Source organism: Elgaria multicarinata, chromosome 19 (genome assembly GCF_023053635.1).
Source record: "Elgaria multicarinata webbii isolate HBS135686 ecotype San Diego chromosome 19, rElgMul1.1.pri, whole genome shotgun sequence".
Taxonomy (NCBI): Eukaryota; Metazoa; Chordata; class Lepidosauria; order Squamata; family Anguidae; genus Elgaria; species Elgaria multicarinata.
Genome location: NC_086189.1, coordinates 1,606,351 through 1,618,451, shown reverse-complemented (window position 1 = coordinate 1,618,451; position 12,101 = coordinate 1,606,351). Strand labels below are relative to the sequence as shown.

At 55.1% G+C, this 12,101-nt stretch overlaps 1 protein-coding gene across 1 annotated transcript; it reads left to right on the top strand.

The window, feature by feature from the left end:
- The first annotated feature begins 293 nt into the window (after positions 1-293).
- On the top strand, positions 294-1,452 carry RNF208 (ring finger protein 208). Its single transcript, XM_063144595.1, has one exon. It carries the CDS (start codon positions 552-554, stop codon positions 1,365-1,367), a length of 816 nt encoding a protein of 271 aa, XP_063000665.1. The 5' UTR covers positions 294-551; the 3' UTR covers positions 1,368-1,452.
- Positions 1,453-12,101: the final 10,649 nt, after the last annotated feature.

Here is a 12,101-nt window from a genome sequence, read left to right as displayed (position 1 = left end):
GTCAGAGCGCAGGAATTTGCAAAACACATTCTTGAGCCCTGTTGGGATCTCCTCACACGTAAACAGGAATCAAGGCCCGTGGGGGAGGGGTGTCAGCTGCAGCACAGGCCGCTCCAATCGCATTCCACCCGGGGATGTGGCTGTAGCTCTACTCCACAGCAGGCGAGGGGGTCGAGCGTGGGACCCCGCCAGTGCCACCTCCTGGCCTCTCCTTGGGCCAGGTTCCAGAGGGTGGCACCACAGGTGGCTTCCACATCGCCTCCCTGGCTGAGGAACGAGCCCCTCCCCCCCGTCCCTGAAGGCTCCGCCCGGCCGCAAGGCACTCCCACGCACCCGAGACGGTTTCGCCAACGCGCCTCCCGCCCTGCAGCCGACCCTGCTGGGAATGTGCACGCCCCCCCCGGCCTAGCAGCGTGCTCCCCCCGGAAGGTGCCATTGTCGCGACCGCTGCCCCAGAATGTGCCCTTGCTCCCGTGGCTGCCTCCAGCACTGCCGCTTCACGGCCCGCGCCCGGTTCAAAGGCCGGCTTGCCGCCAAAGCCATCTAGCCTCATGCAGGAGACCCTCGGAGAACCCAGAGCCCCGGACAGCCATGTGAAGAGCCTCCTCATGTCATGTCTGAAAGGGCAGCAGGTCATCATCAAGATGGAGGCCATGAAGATCATCCACCCGGAGAAGTTCTCGGAGCTGCAGAACTCTCAGGCGCGCTTCGGCCCCGCCCCCCGCCGGGAGCCGCCCCTGGTGGCCAAGCGGGCCTGGCCCTCCGAGTCGGAGATCATCGTCAACCAGGCCTGCGGGGACCTCCCAGCCTTGGATGGCCACCCGGGCCCCCTGGGGCTGTCCCGGACGCCGCCCCTGCCCCGGCGCGAGCAGCTCTACCGTGGGCAGCGCAAAGGCAGCTCCGACTTCTGCTATCACCGCCAGCCGCCGCTGCCGCCGCCGCCGCCCTCCGATGAGGTGATCGTCAACCAGTACGTGCTGCACCCCTCCACCCCCTGCGAGCCCCTGGAGTGCCCCACCTGCGGCCACGTGTACAACTTCACCAACAAGCGCCCGCGCATCCTCTCCTGCTTGCATTCGGTGTGCGAGGAGTGCCTGCAGATCCTCTACGAGTCCTGCCCCAAGTACAAGTTCATCTCCTGCCCCACCTGCAAGCGGGAGACGGTACTGTTCACCGACTACGGCCTGGCCGCGCTGGCCGTCAACACCAGCATCCTCAACAGGCTGCCCGCCGAGGCCCTGGCCGCCAACCAGGTGCAGTGGAGCACCGACGCCGACCGCAGCTGCTACCAGACCTTCCGCCAGTACTGCGGGGCGGCCTGCACGTGCCACGTCCGGAACCCGCTGTCTTCCTGCACCATCATGTAAGCTGCGCGTTCGCCACACTCCCCTGGGTCCACCCGAACCCTTCCACCGCCCCGGCAGCGGGACTGCATACGCGAGAGGAGAGCGTGCTGGCCACTGGCGCCCAGAGCGGCTCACCTGCTGCTCGGCCAGCTTTCTGCAATTGCTGACTGCACGGCCGCATGGCCTGCCTCCGTGGCCCCTCCACAAGCGAGTCGTGGTGCTTAAGTGGTGGAAGCAGCACGACTGGCACTCCTGGGCCGAAGGTGACCCGGAGGCACAGTTTGGCAGCGGGGAGATGCCTGGGCGGCCAGATGTCGGCCGGAGGAAGAGCCGTCGGGAAGGCTGCTGGAGTTTGGAAAGCGAGGCCTCGCAGCCCAGGCCCTCCAGCTTGCTCGCCCTCCCTCCACGTCCTCCGCCCCGGCCTCCATCACCAAATGCAGCGTCTGATCCCCCCTTCTGCTCACAGCACAGGGGCCCGGCAGGGCTGCTGAGGTCGTATCCAGATTGGCGGCCTCGGCAGGGAAGCCGTTGGAGTTTAGAGGAGCAGCCGATGAGGTGGCGGGATATGGGAACCCCGGAGGAGGGATGCCAGGCAGGGCCTGTGCCGCGAGCCAGCTTGGGCTCCTGTTCTTAAGTCATTTGCCAAAGCTTCCGTTTCTGTGGCCAAGCTGTTGTGCGTCCGACTCCTGGCTGCCAATTGAAAGAGAGTTGCCAGCAGACCTCCCAGTAGGGCTGCCCGATCTTCCTGACGCAGGTCCTCGAGGGAAGCAACGGACAGACAGAGATTCTTTTTATCCTCATTTTGGAGGATTTGTGTTCCTCATCACGGTTTCAAAAATGCATCTTGTTTGGGCCTTGCCGTCAAATAAAACGGATTGAGGTTGCGATGACCCTTCTTGGCTTACGTCCGTGTTGGGGAAGAGGAAAGGCAGGCCCAGCCCCCCAAATGGTCCCCATCCGGCGGGCTGCCTCCTTCCTGTCGGTGACACACCCACCCTGTGCTCCCCCTCAGCTAGTGAGATCTCAGTGAACCGGGGGTGGGTCACCCCCCAGGCAACTAGCTGGGCCTGGCCTTGTCACAAGAGCACTGCGTACAAAGACCTTTCGGTTCATGAAAGACACCTGCTTCCTAGCTGGAGAGGGAAAGTACATTCCTCTCCCTATGTGTACCCAATCCAGCCGCTTGTTTGGATCCCGGGGAGGGAGGGAGGGAGGGAGGGAGAGTGGGTGGTGGGGAGCAGAATGCTAGCTTCCTCTTGCAGGGTTTGGTCTTTTGGGGGGTCAACGGTTGTAAAAGGTTTTCTGCTAAGTGAGAAAAAAGCCATAATTTATTTGCTAGAGATCTTGTGAACACCCAGGACTAGAGGCGTGCAGAGTGGGGCAGGTCTCAGTTGTCCATCTGTGGAGGTTCAGCCCCACATGGCTGTGGGGGGGGGAGAGAGGGGAGAGGCCCACTTGGGAGCTGGCTCTCTCCAGCAAGCTTTGGACAAGTGCAGCTTTGGCTTAAGGCGCCACACCCATCTTTCCAGAAACTGGCCCAAAAGGCACGTGGTCCCTCCTCGCGCTTCTCACAGTTGTCCCCTGAGAGGTGAGGGGTCCAACAGCAAGACCAGCTGTGGGTGAAGCAGATGCCCTGAGTAATGGCAACATCCAAGTCCAACGATGGAGGAGAGGCAATGGGGTGGAGGGAGGGGCTGGGAAAGGGCGGCTGGCAGATCGTTCTGGCTAGACCTGACCCATGAGGGCTCCGAGCGGCTCCCAGCCAGTCAGGGTGAGGGACATGGGGCTCTGGCTGGCTCAAAGGATGGATTTGGGCCCACAGGAGCTGGTACTGATCCAGAGGGCAGAGGAGCTATGTGAGATCCTTAGGTAGGCTAGGCGGAGTCTTTAGCCATGATCCTGAGGAAGCTCCTTGGCTTGGGGGCCACCACTATGCAGGCATCAGGAATGGTCTGGAATTTATGTCGTAAAAAGCCCTCTGCCCACCGCATCTTACCTGGGCTGCTAGGAGGCCCCTCTTGGGCCCGCAGGGCAGGCAGCTTGTGGCAGGCCAGGGAGAGGGGAGGGTGGCAGCCTGCCAAGGAGAAGGGACCAAGACCACCAGGCTGCAGGGTACCCCTCCCTCCCTCCTTCCCTGCCCATTCCTCCAGCTGCCAGTCATGATGAAGCCCCTCCTGTTTTATACCAGCCTTGTTAATCCATAACTGAATCTCCCAAATAAAGATGATACTACTGAACCCAAATAGTGACGCACTGAGCCATCTCCGTTCAGGCCGTCTGGTGGCACAGGAGGACAGGGGTGGGTCGGGGTGGGGCAGGAATGAGCAGGGTCTGGCGTCCCGCAAAGGGCTGTGGGCGCCACAACGGCGGGGGGCGGAGGGGGCAGGCCGGTGACTGCAAACTCGCACAGAGCAGCTTGACAGGTCTACACTATGGAGCTGAACCTGTTTTGTGGCCTTCCTCTCATCCCAGGGCAGCCTGGGAATTGTGTTTTTGCAGGGCAGGGTCTCTCATGCCCCCTGGGTGGGGAGGCACAAGGATTATACTGGTATGAAACCAGTACATGCTTGTAGTGCAGCCAAGGCGCAAACCTGTGATCTGCTCTCCCTGTCCTGCCTTGGTGGTGCCCTTGGCTATGGCAATGCCAGTCCCGTGGAAGTGCCAGCCTCCTTGCTGGCGCTGGGACTTCCCTATCCCGGAACCACTTGTGCAGCACTAGCCCAGCAGCCCTGCCTGACCCAGGAGGGGAGGGGGTGCCGGGCCAGGTTCTTTGCCCTAAGCCATGCCGCTTGGCACACTGGTCATGGGCTGGGATTTGCCCATCGCTGGCCTCCTGCTTCTCCTCTGGCCGTCATTCTTCTCCATGTCTCCCCACCCACCCCGTCTGTCTTGGCAGCAAAGGAGCAGCAGGCGCCGTTACTGACGTGCCAATCTCAGGCTGCCAGCGTATGAAAGCGATTCAGGTTTTCAGAGGACAAGCAAAGCCCCAGGAGGAGGAGGAGGAGGCTGGGGCGAAGGCTTTGTGGGTGACCCATGCCAAGGGGGTGATGTGCCCCCTCTCCCTCCCCAACAACCTGCCAACAATGCCGGCATCCTTTTGTTGGCTTGGCAGTTTGCCAGCGCTGCGTTCATGCTTGCCCCTCTGGAGCTGGCAGTGCTAGAAGCTTTTCTGAGCTAGATTCGGTGCCAGCAGGCCTCGCCGTTAAAGAGGGGAAGCAGGAGCAGCCCTCGTGGGTCAGGAGCTGCTTTTCAGGGCACTCAAGCTCCAGTCGCGCATGTGCTGCCTCGAGAATAAGTCCTACTGAGACCAGGGAATTGGATTCTGCGTAAACATGACTCGGCATGTTCAGAGGTAGAGCATAGCCGCTGGGGTAGATGAAAATGCCCCTGAGCAAGCACAGAGTGCATCTCCCACTCACTAGAGAGTTCACAGACGCGGAGTTAAAGGCAAAGGCTTCTGAAGTCCTGGATCCTGGCCTCTGTTCCCATAAATTAAGCACAGAGGCGAAGGTCTTCTGCCTCCCTGCGTGGCCAGTGGACTTCCCAATTGGGCATCTGGCTGAAAGATGCTGGACTGTGAGGACATGTTGGGAGTTGTAGGACCTTTTTCTGCCCAAGCCTCCATAGGGTCACGCCCTGAATGCACCCAGCCAGTCAATGGCTATTGCCAGGTTTGAACGGCCGTCGAGTGCCAGGAGCTGCTGGGCTGTGCGTTCCCAGTCAGGTGGCTTCTCTGTCCCAGCAGGACAGAGGCCCGTTTGCACGTGGCTCGGCTGTGGCTCAGTGGCCCTGCAAAGGCTCCCAGTGGCACATGGAGAAAGACCCACAGGCTGGGCCTCAATCCAGGCCCTTGCCCAACAGCCACTTCCCCTCCCTCACCACCAGCCTTTCTTTTAAGATGTTCCGCATCCAACTGAAGGAAGTGTTCTGTGTAGCCTGAAAGCCCACGTCTCCTAAGCCATGATGCTTCCATTTCTTTGAGGAGCCACTCACTCATCATGCAAAGACCGGCATAGCTGGAGCTGAGAAGGAAAAGCACACAAACAGGAAGGAGCTCCGGGGCAGGAAGAACCAACTGGGGGCAAAACAGGAAGCCCAACCGGTTTCCCAAGGTGCAATTTGTAAATAGCTGGCAAAAGTGTGGGTGTAGGGAGGTGGGAGAAGATGCTGGTCAGGTGTGGCAATGCTTCAGCCAGAGGGGCCTGCTCTTGGGCCTGTGTTCTTGGGGGAAAGCTCTCCTCTTTTTCCTGTCCTCTCGGATGCCCGTGGCTGAAATATGCCGCAAGGGTCCCATGCAGCTCCTGGTCTCTAAAGCCTTGTCAGGCTTCAGGCCTCAAGCTTCCCCAGGTCAGAATATTAAGGGCTCAATCTGAAGCAGATTTCATATTATTCGTAGAGTTGGAAGGGGCCTACAAGGCCATCGAGTCCCCCCCCCCCTGCTCAATGCAGGATTCAGGAATCCACCCTAAAGCACACCTGACAGATGGATGTCCAGCTGCCTCTTGAAGGCCTCCAGTGTGGGAGAGCCCACAACCTCCCCAGGTGACTGGTTCCGTTGTTGTACTGCTCTAACAGTCAGGAAGTTTTTCCTGATGTCCAGCCGGAATCTGGCTTCCTTTAACTTGAGCCTGTTATTCCGTGTCCTGCACCCTGGGAGGATCGAGAAGAGATCCTGGCCCTCCTCTGTGTCACAACCTTTCAAGTCCTTGAAGAGTGCTATCGTCTCCCCTCAATCTTCATTATCTTGATGTAGAATTCAGGTGGCCCAAAGACACAACACCGGGAGTTCTTATGGGCACAGCCAATGCTGGAGAAAATCTGCACCTATTGGATTTCTGCCTGACATTCAGCTACCAGAAAAAGATGGTGACTCCAACAAGCTATTGGGTGTGTGTGTGAGAGAGAAAGTCTCCACCATAATTGAACTATGGCAGGTGCTATTCTGCAGCGTCTGGTGCAAGATGGTGAAGATGGTGCTGGGATCAGAGGGAGCGGCTGGAGCTGGCCAGCAAGATGTCACTTTGAAACCAGGAGCCACCTGCCAGTCCTATGAACAGGCAACCACAACTGCACAAAAGGGCAACCCCAAACCCACACCGAAGAAAGCTGAGATGCAAATTAAACAGAAACTCCACCCGCAGCCCCCTGAGCCCTAAAAGCCGAGGGTGAACAAGAGCGGAGGGCTGTTGCTTTGCTGACACATCCCTTGGGAGCATCTTTGCAGCCTGTGCCTCACAGAAATGGACCTGGACTGAGACAGACCTGGCGTTGACCTAGCAGCAGAATTCATGCAGCCTTGTTAAGAGCATAAGAATAGTATGGAAGTTACTAGAAGTATGCAGGAAAGGGCAAAGAACCATAGGTGGCCCTGGAGATTCACTGTCTGAAACACACACACATACACACACAGTTTCTGGGAATTCATCAGGCACCGTCCATGTACATTCAAACCTACTATTGACATCTTAAGGGCTAGAAACGTGATGTGTGTGTCACCGTGTTTAAATGAAAGCTAAGTCTGAACCTTGCACTTTGAACATGGGGAAAGGCTGAATTAATTTATCCCCCCACCCACTTCTGTAAACTGCTCTTCAACCCTATGACAAGGTGGAAAGAGGAACGAGTTCTTCTGATGCTGCGCTGTGATGAGGTGAGAAACTCGCGGAGAGGGTGAGCGACGGAGATGAGCCTGGAGATGAGCTCGTGGTTAGCAGTTCCTGGAACCAAAGAGCAGCAGTCAGATGAGCCAATGGGTTCACTGGGGTATCAGACCCCAGTGTGTGTGTGTGTGTGTGTGTGCGCGCATCATGTTCAGGGGTAGACGAAAGGAAGTGCTTCTGCACACGGTGCAGAATGAGCTGATGGGGCTCATGGCCACATAATGGAACTTCCATGTTCAGCGACAGTCTGTCCTTGGATGCCAGGCCTGAGTGAGAGCTGGAACCCTCATCCCCTGCTTGCAAAATCCCTGGACACAGCAGGGATCTTTTGGCAGTACAGAATGGAGGATGCTATGGGCCTTTGCCCTGATCCAGCAAAGCAGTTTGTACATGCGCATGAGAACCACCGAGCAAGTAGGGAGGGGGAGTCAGGGCGGTCCATAATCACATGAAAAGAACTCACATCTTTAGAGTCTCTTCCCTCACCCCAATACTTAAAATTTCTAAAACAAAAGGTACAGGGGACCAGAAGTCCCATTTTGTAATCTAAAAAACTACTGGGGGGGGGGAGAGCAAAATGCACTTTGCACATGCTCAGAGGTACCAGCAGTAGGACTTCAGGACAAGTGTCTATTATCTTTGTGAAATCATGGAAGACAGGTGAGGTGCTGGACGACTGGAGGAGGGCTAACGTCGTCCCTATCTTCAAAAAGGGCAAAAAGGAGGAACTGGGAACTACAGACCAGTCAGTCTGACATCCATCCCTGGGAAAATTCTGGAGCAGATCATAAAGAAGTCAATCTGTAAACACCTTGAAAACAATGCAGTGATTACTAGAAGCCAGCATGGATTTGTGAAGAACAAATCCTGTCAGACTAATTTGATCTCAATTTTTGATCGGGTAACCTCCCTTGTGGACCGTGGGAATGCTGTGGACGTCATATATCTTGAGTTCAGCAAAGCTTTTGACAAAGTGCCCCATGATATTCTGATTAACAAACTAGCTAAAAGTGGGCCAGATGGAACAACTATTAGGTGGATCCACAGTTGGCTACAGAATCGGACTCAAAGAGTGCTTATCATCAGTACCTTCTCAAACTGGGGAGAGGTAACGAGTGGGGTACCGCAGGGCTCGGTCCTGGGCCCCGTGCTCTTAAAGATTTGGATGAGGAGGTGCAGGGAACGCTTATATTTGCAGACGACACAAAATTGGGTGGGATAGCTAATACCCTGGAAGACAGAAACAAACTTCAAAGTGATCTTGATAGGCTGGAGTGCTGAGCTGAAAACAACAGGATGAAATTTAATAGGGATAAATGCCAAGTTCTACATTTAGGAAAAAGAAACCAAATGCAGAGTTACAAGATGGGGGATACTTGGCTCAGCAATACTACAAAGAGAAGGAACTTGCAATTGCGGTAGATCACAAGCTGAATAGGAGCCAACAGTGTGATGTGGCTGCAAAAAAAGCAAATGCTATTTTGTTCTGCATTAATAGAAGTATTGTGTGAGGTACTGGTTTTTCTCTATTCAGCCCTGGTTAGGCCTCATGTAAGTATTGCATCCAGTTCTGGGCACCACAATTCAAGAAGGACGCAGACAAGCTGGAGCGTGTTCAGAGGAGGGCAACCAGGATGATCAAGGGTCTGGAAACAAAGTCCTATGAAGAGAGACTGAAAGAACTGGGCATGTTTAGCATGGAGAAGAGAAGATTGAGGGGAGACATGATAGCACTCTTCAAGGACTTGAAAGGTTGTCACACAGAGGAGGGCCAGGATCTCTTCTCAATTATTCCAGAGTGCAGGACACGGAATAACGGGCTCAAGTTAAAGGAAGCCAGATTCCAGCTGGACATCAGGAAAAACTTCCTGACTGTTAGAGCAGTACAACAATGGAACCAGTTACCAAGGGAGATTGTCGACTCTCCCACACTAGAGTCCTTCAAGAGGCAGCTGGACAAGCATCTGTCAGGGATGCTTTAGGGTGGATTCCTTCCTCAAGCAGGGGGTTGAACTTGATGGCCTTGTAGGCCACTCCCAACTCTGCTATTCTATGATTCTATGACTAGGGTGTGGAATTGGCAGGCTCCAGCTCCAATTAATTTGATTTGTAAATTAAGCAGCTGGGAGATGTGGTCACCCCCCCTCCCCACGACTGTTGACATAGCAAAGCACTCTCTGCCAGTTGGTTTTTCAGGTATTTGCCCTTATTTATTTATTTAATTTATTTCATTTTTATACCGACCAATAGCCGAAGCTCTCTAGGCGGTTCACAAAAATTAAAACCATGAAGAGCATAAAAACAACCAACTATCTAAAAACACAAATACAAAATACAATTTAAAAAGCACAACCAGGATAAAACCACACAGCAAAAATTGATATAGGTTAAAACATAGAATTAAAACAGCAAAGTTTACATTTAAGTTAAATTAGGTGTTAAAATACCGAGAAAATAAAAAGGTCTTCAGCTGGCGACGGAAGGAGGACACTGTAGGCACCAAGCGGACGTCTCTGGGGAGCTCGTTCCACAGCCGGGTGCCACAGCAGAGAAGGCCCTTATTGAAATATTGTGTTTTACTACTCAAGACAATTGAGTGCACAACTACCCACACCCCTGTTGATCAGCCTTGGTTGCGGCACTTTGCATATGCTCAGAGTTACTCTCTCATTTTTGAGCACATGTCCTGGGCACCAAGCACCGGCACTAAAAATAGTTTCTGGGTGAAGTCTCAGCTTCTCTGCTTTAACCTAACCTTTATTCTGCAAGGGCTGTGTCTTTTTTGAGCTCTTGTTTCAGTTGAGAGTATAGTTAAATTAACAGGAATCTGCTTTTAAGGCAATGTTGGTATCGAGGTACAGCTTAGAGCAATGCTGCCTAGCTGAGAAGCCCTGGGCAGGTGTGGAGGCATCACCAGAGACGGAGCCCAGAACAGAAGCTGCCTATTTACCTAAAATACGCTATTAATTTTTAAAAGGGGCTGGAAAGTGGTGGGATCCTAAATTAACCAAGACACCTGTGTTTTGGCTCTGCTCGCTCTCTCTCCTTTGATCCTGCCCAAGCTCTGTGAAGCCCAGCCCCGACGCACCAGCATGCCACCACGCGGAAAGCCGGGCCGGGCCGCCGCCGGCTCCGTTTTCCTGCTCTCGGCTGAGGGAGCCTCGGAGCTCCTGTGCTTCTGCCTTCCTCCACCTGGGACCATGCAGATGTGCCCCGCCACCATTCCGCACCGCTGGCGGGAGTGCGCGTCTGGGACCCGTACACACCTGCCAGGTTGGGAAGAGCTGGCGTGGAGGCCTGGCTCGGGTTCCGTAGGAAGCCCCCGGGCCCCTTCCGCCGCCCAGGCTCCCTCTCCCCGGCGGCCCGGCCCCGCCGGCGGGTCCTGCAAAGCTCACGCGTGTTGCCGCCAGGCGACATCCGAGGCAGGCGCTGCTCTCCCCCCCACCCCGCTTCCTGAGCCGTCCGCGCCCATGCGCGTCCCCACGTGGGCCGGGCCGGGCCGGGCCGCGCTCCCTCTGGCGTCGTCGGAGGGCCTCTCGGAGGCGGCAGCTGGCAGAGGCGGCTCGGGCGCGCGGAGCGGACGCTGCCGCCGCCCCTCCGGGCTCCCACCAAGCACTGGCGGCATTAGCCCGGAATGCTCAGCGCCGTCGCCCTTGCGGCGGAGGGGCGCGGGAAGGCGTGCTCGGAGGGGGGCCCGCCGCCCGGCTCAAGGAGGGGCGCCGCCAAGCAGCAGCAAAAGGGCGGGCAGGCAGGCAGGCGGGCGGCGCGGCTCAAGTCGGATTGCTGTGTTTAAGGGGGAGGTTTTCTTTACTTCCAATAAAGGGGGGGGGCGGAGAGACTTCCTGATTTGAGGAATAATGATTCATTCTTAGCGAAGAGGTTCGGCTGAAGAGGTCCGTGAAATAGGCCGACGCTACGCCGGCAACGAGCTGAGAGCCGGGGAGTGAAAACGGAGCGGCCGTGATGGGAACGGCTTCCTTGCGCACCTGGGGGAAGGCTGCACGCGCCATACGAAGATACGGCAGCAGGGCTGGAAACGGTACAGAAAAAGGCAGCTAAACGATCGAGGAGTTGGAGAAATTATTATTATTATTTATTTATATAGCACCATCAATGTACATGGTGCTGTACAGAGTAAAACAGTAAATAGCGAGACCCTGCCGCATAGGCTTACATTCTAATAAAACCATGATAAACAAGGAGGAGGGGAAGAGAAAGCAAACAGGCACTGGGTAGTATAAAGTCAGAACAAAATCAAGTTTTAAAAGCTTTAGGAAAAAGAAAAGTTTTTAGCTGAGCTTAAAAAGCTGCAGTTGATCTCCCTACGCAGAAAAACATTTGGGAGCAATAATAATAATAATCTTACCCGCCTCTCCCTTTGGATTGAGGCGGGGAACATTAGTACAACAAATCAAACCCATCTTAAAAATTCTTGATTTCACATTCATCTGGGTAGGCCTGCCGGAAAATGCTAGTCTTTAAAGGAGAGTTGACGAATCTCCTTCCACAAGCCGTTCCACATGTTGGATTACAACTCCCATAATCCCCCAGCCAGCATAACATAATGTGATGGTTGAGATCTGCTGGAGGTTTTTTGAATCTTGGTTTGCCAACACCTTCTCAAATTGCACATGAAAATGAGCGCCCCAGTGACACTAGAAGGCAGCTGCCTTCCTTGTGAAAAGGGACATGCTTGCTGATCCGGCGCTCCAAGGGTGCACCTCAAGGACAAACAACTGCATCCTGGCTTCTGTGGCTGGTTGCTCATGTTGTCAGGCCCCTGTGCACCCAACGGAGTTCACAAAGGCCTCTGCCAGAATCCACGTGCAACTCCTTGTTTCTGCTGCAACGGGCTAAGACACCTGTTGCCCCTCTGGACATGAATCTGGCCAGGCTGCCGCCCGAGCCATGGTTCAGCTTCCCCAAGCGGTTATCAATTCCCAAGCCTGACCATGGATATGAGGAAAGAGGCCATCTGAGCATGAGCCAAGAGACTTCCCTTATTAGATTGTAAGCCTATGCGGCAGGGTCTTGCTATTTACTGTGTATAATCTGTACAGCACCATGTACATTGATGGTGCTATATAAATAAATA

Excerpts from the sequence above, each read along its gene's own strand:
- RNF208 (XM_063144595.1), top strand. The coding sequence starts at position 552 with ATGCAGGAGACCCTCGGAGAACCCAGAGCCCCGGACAGCCATGTGAAG.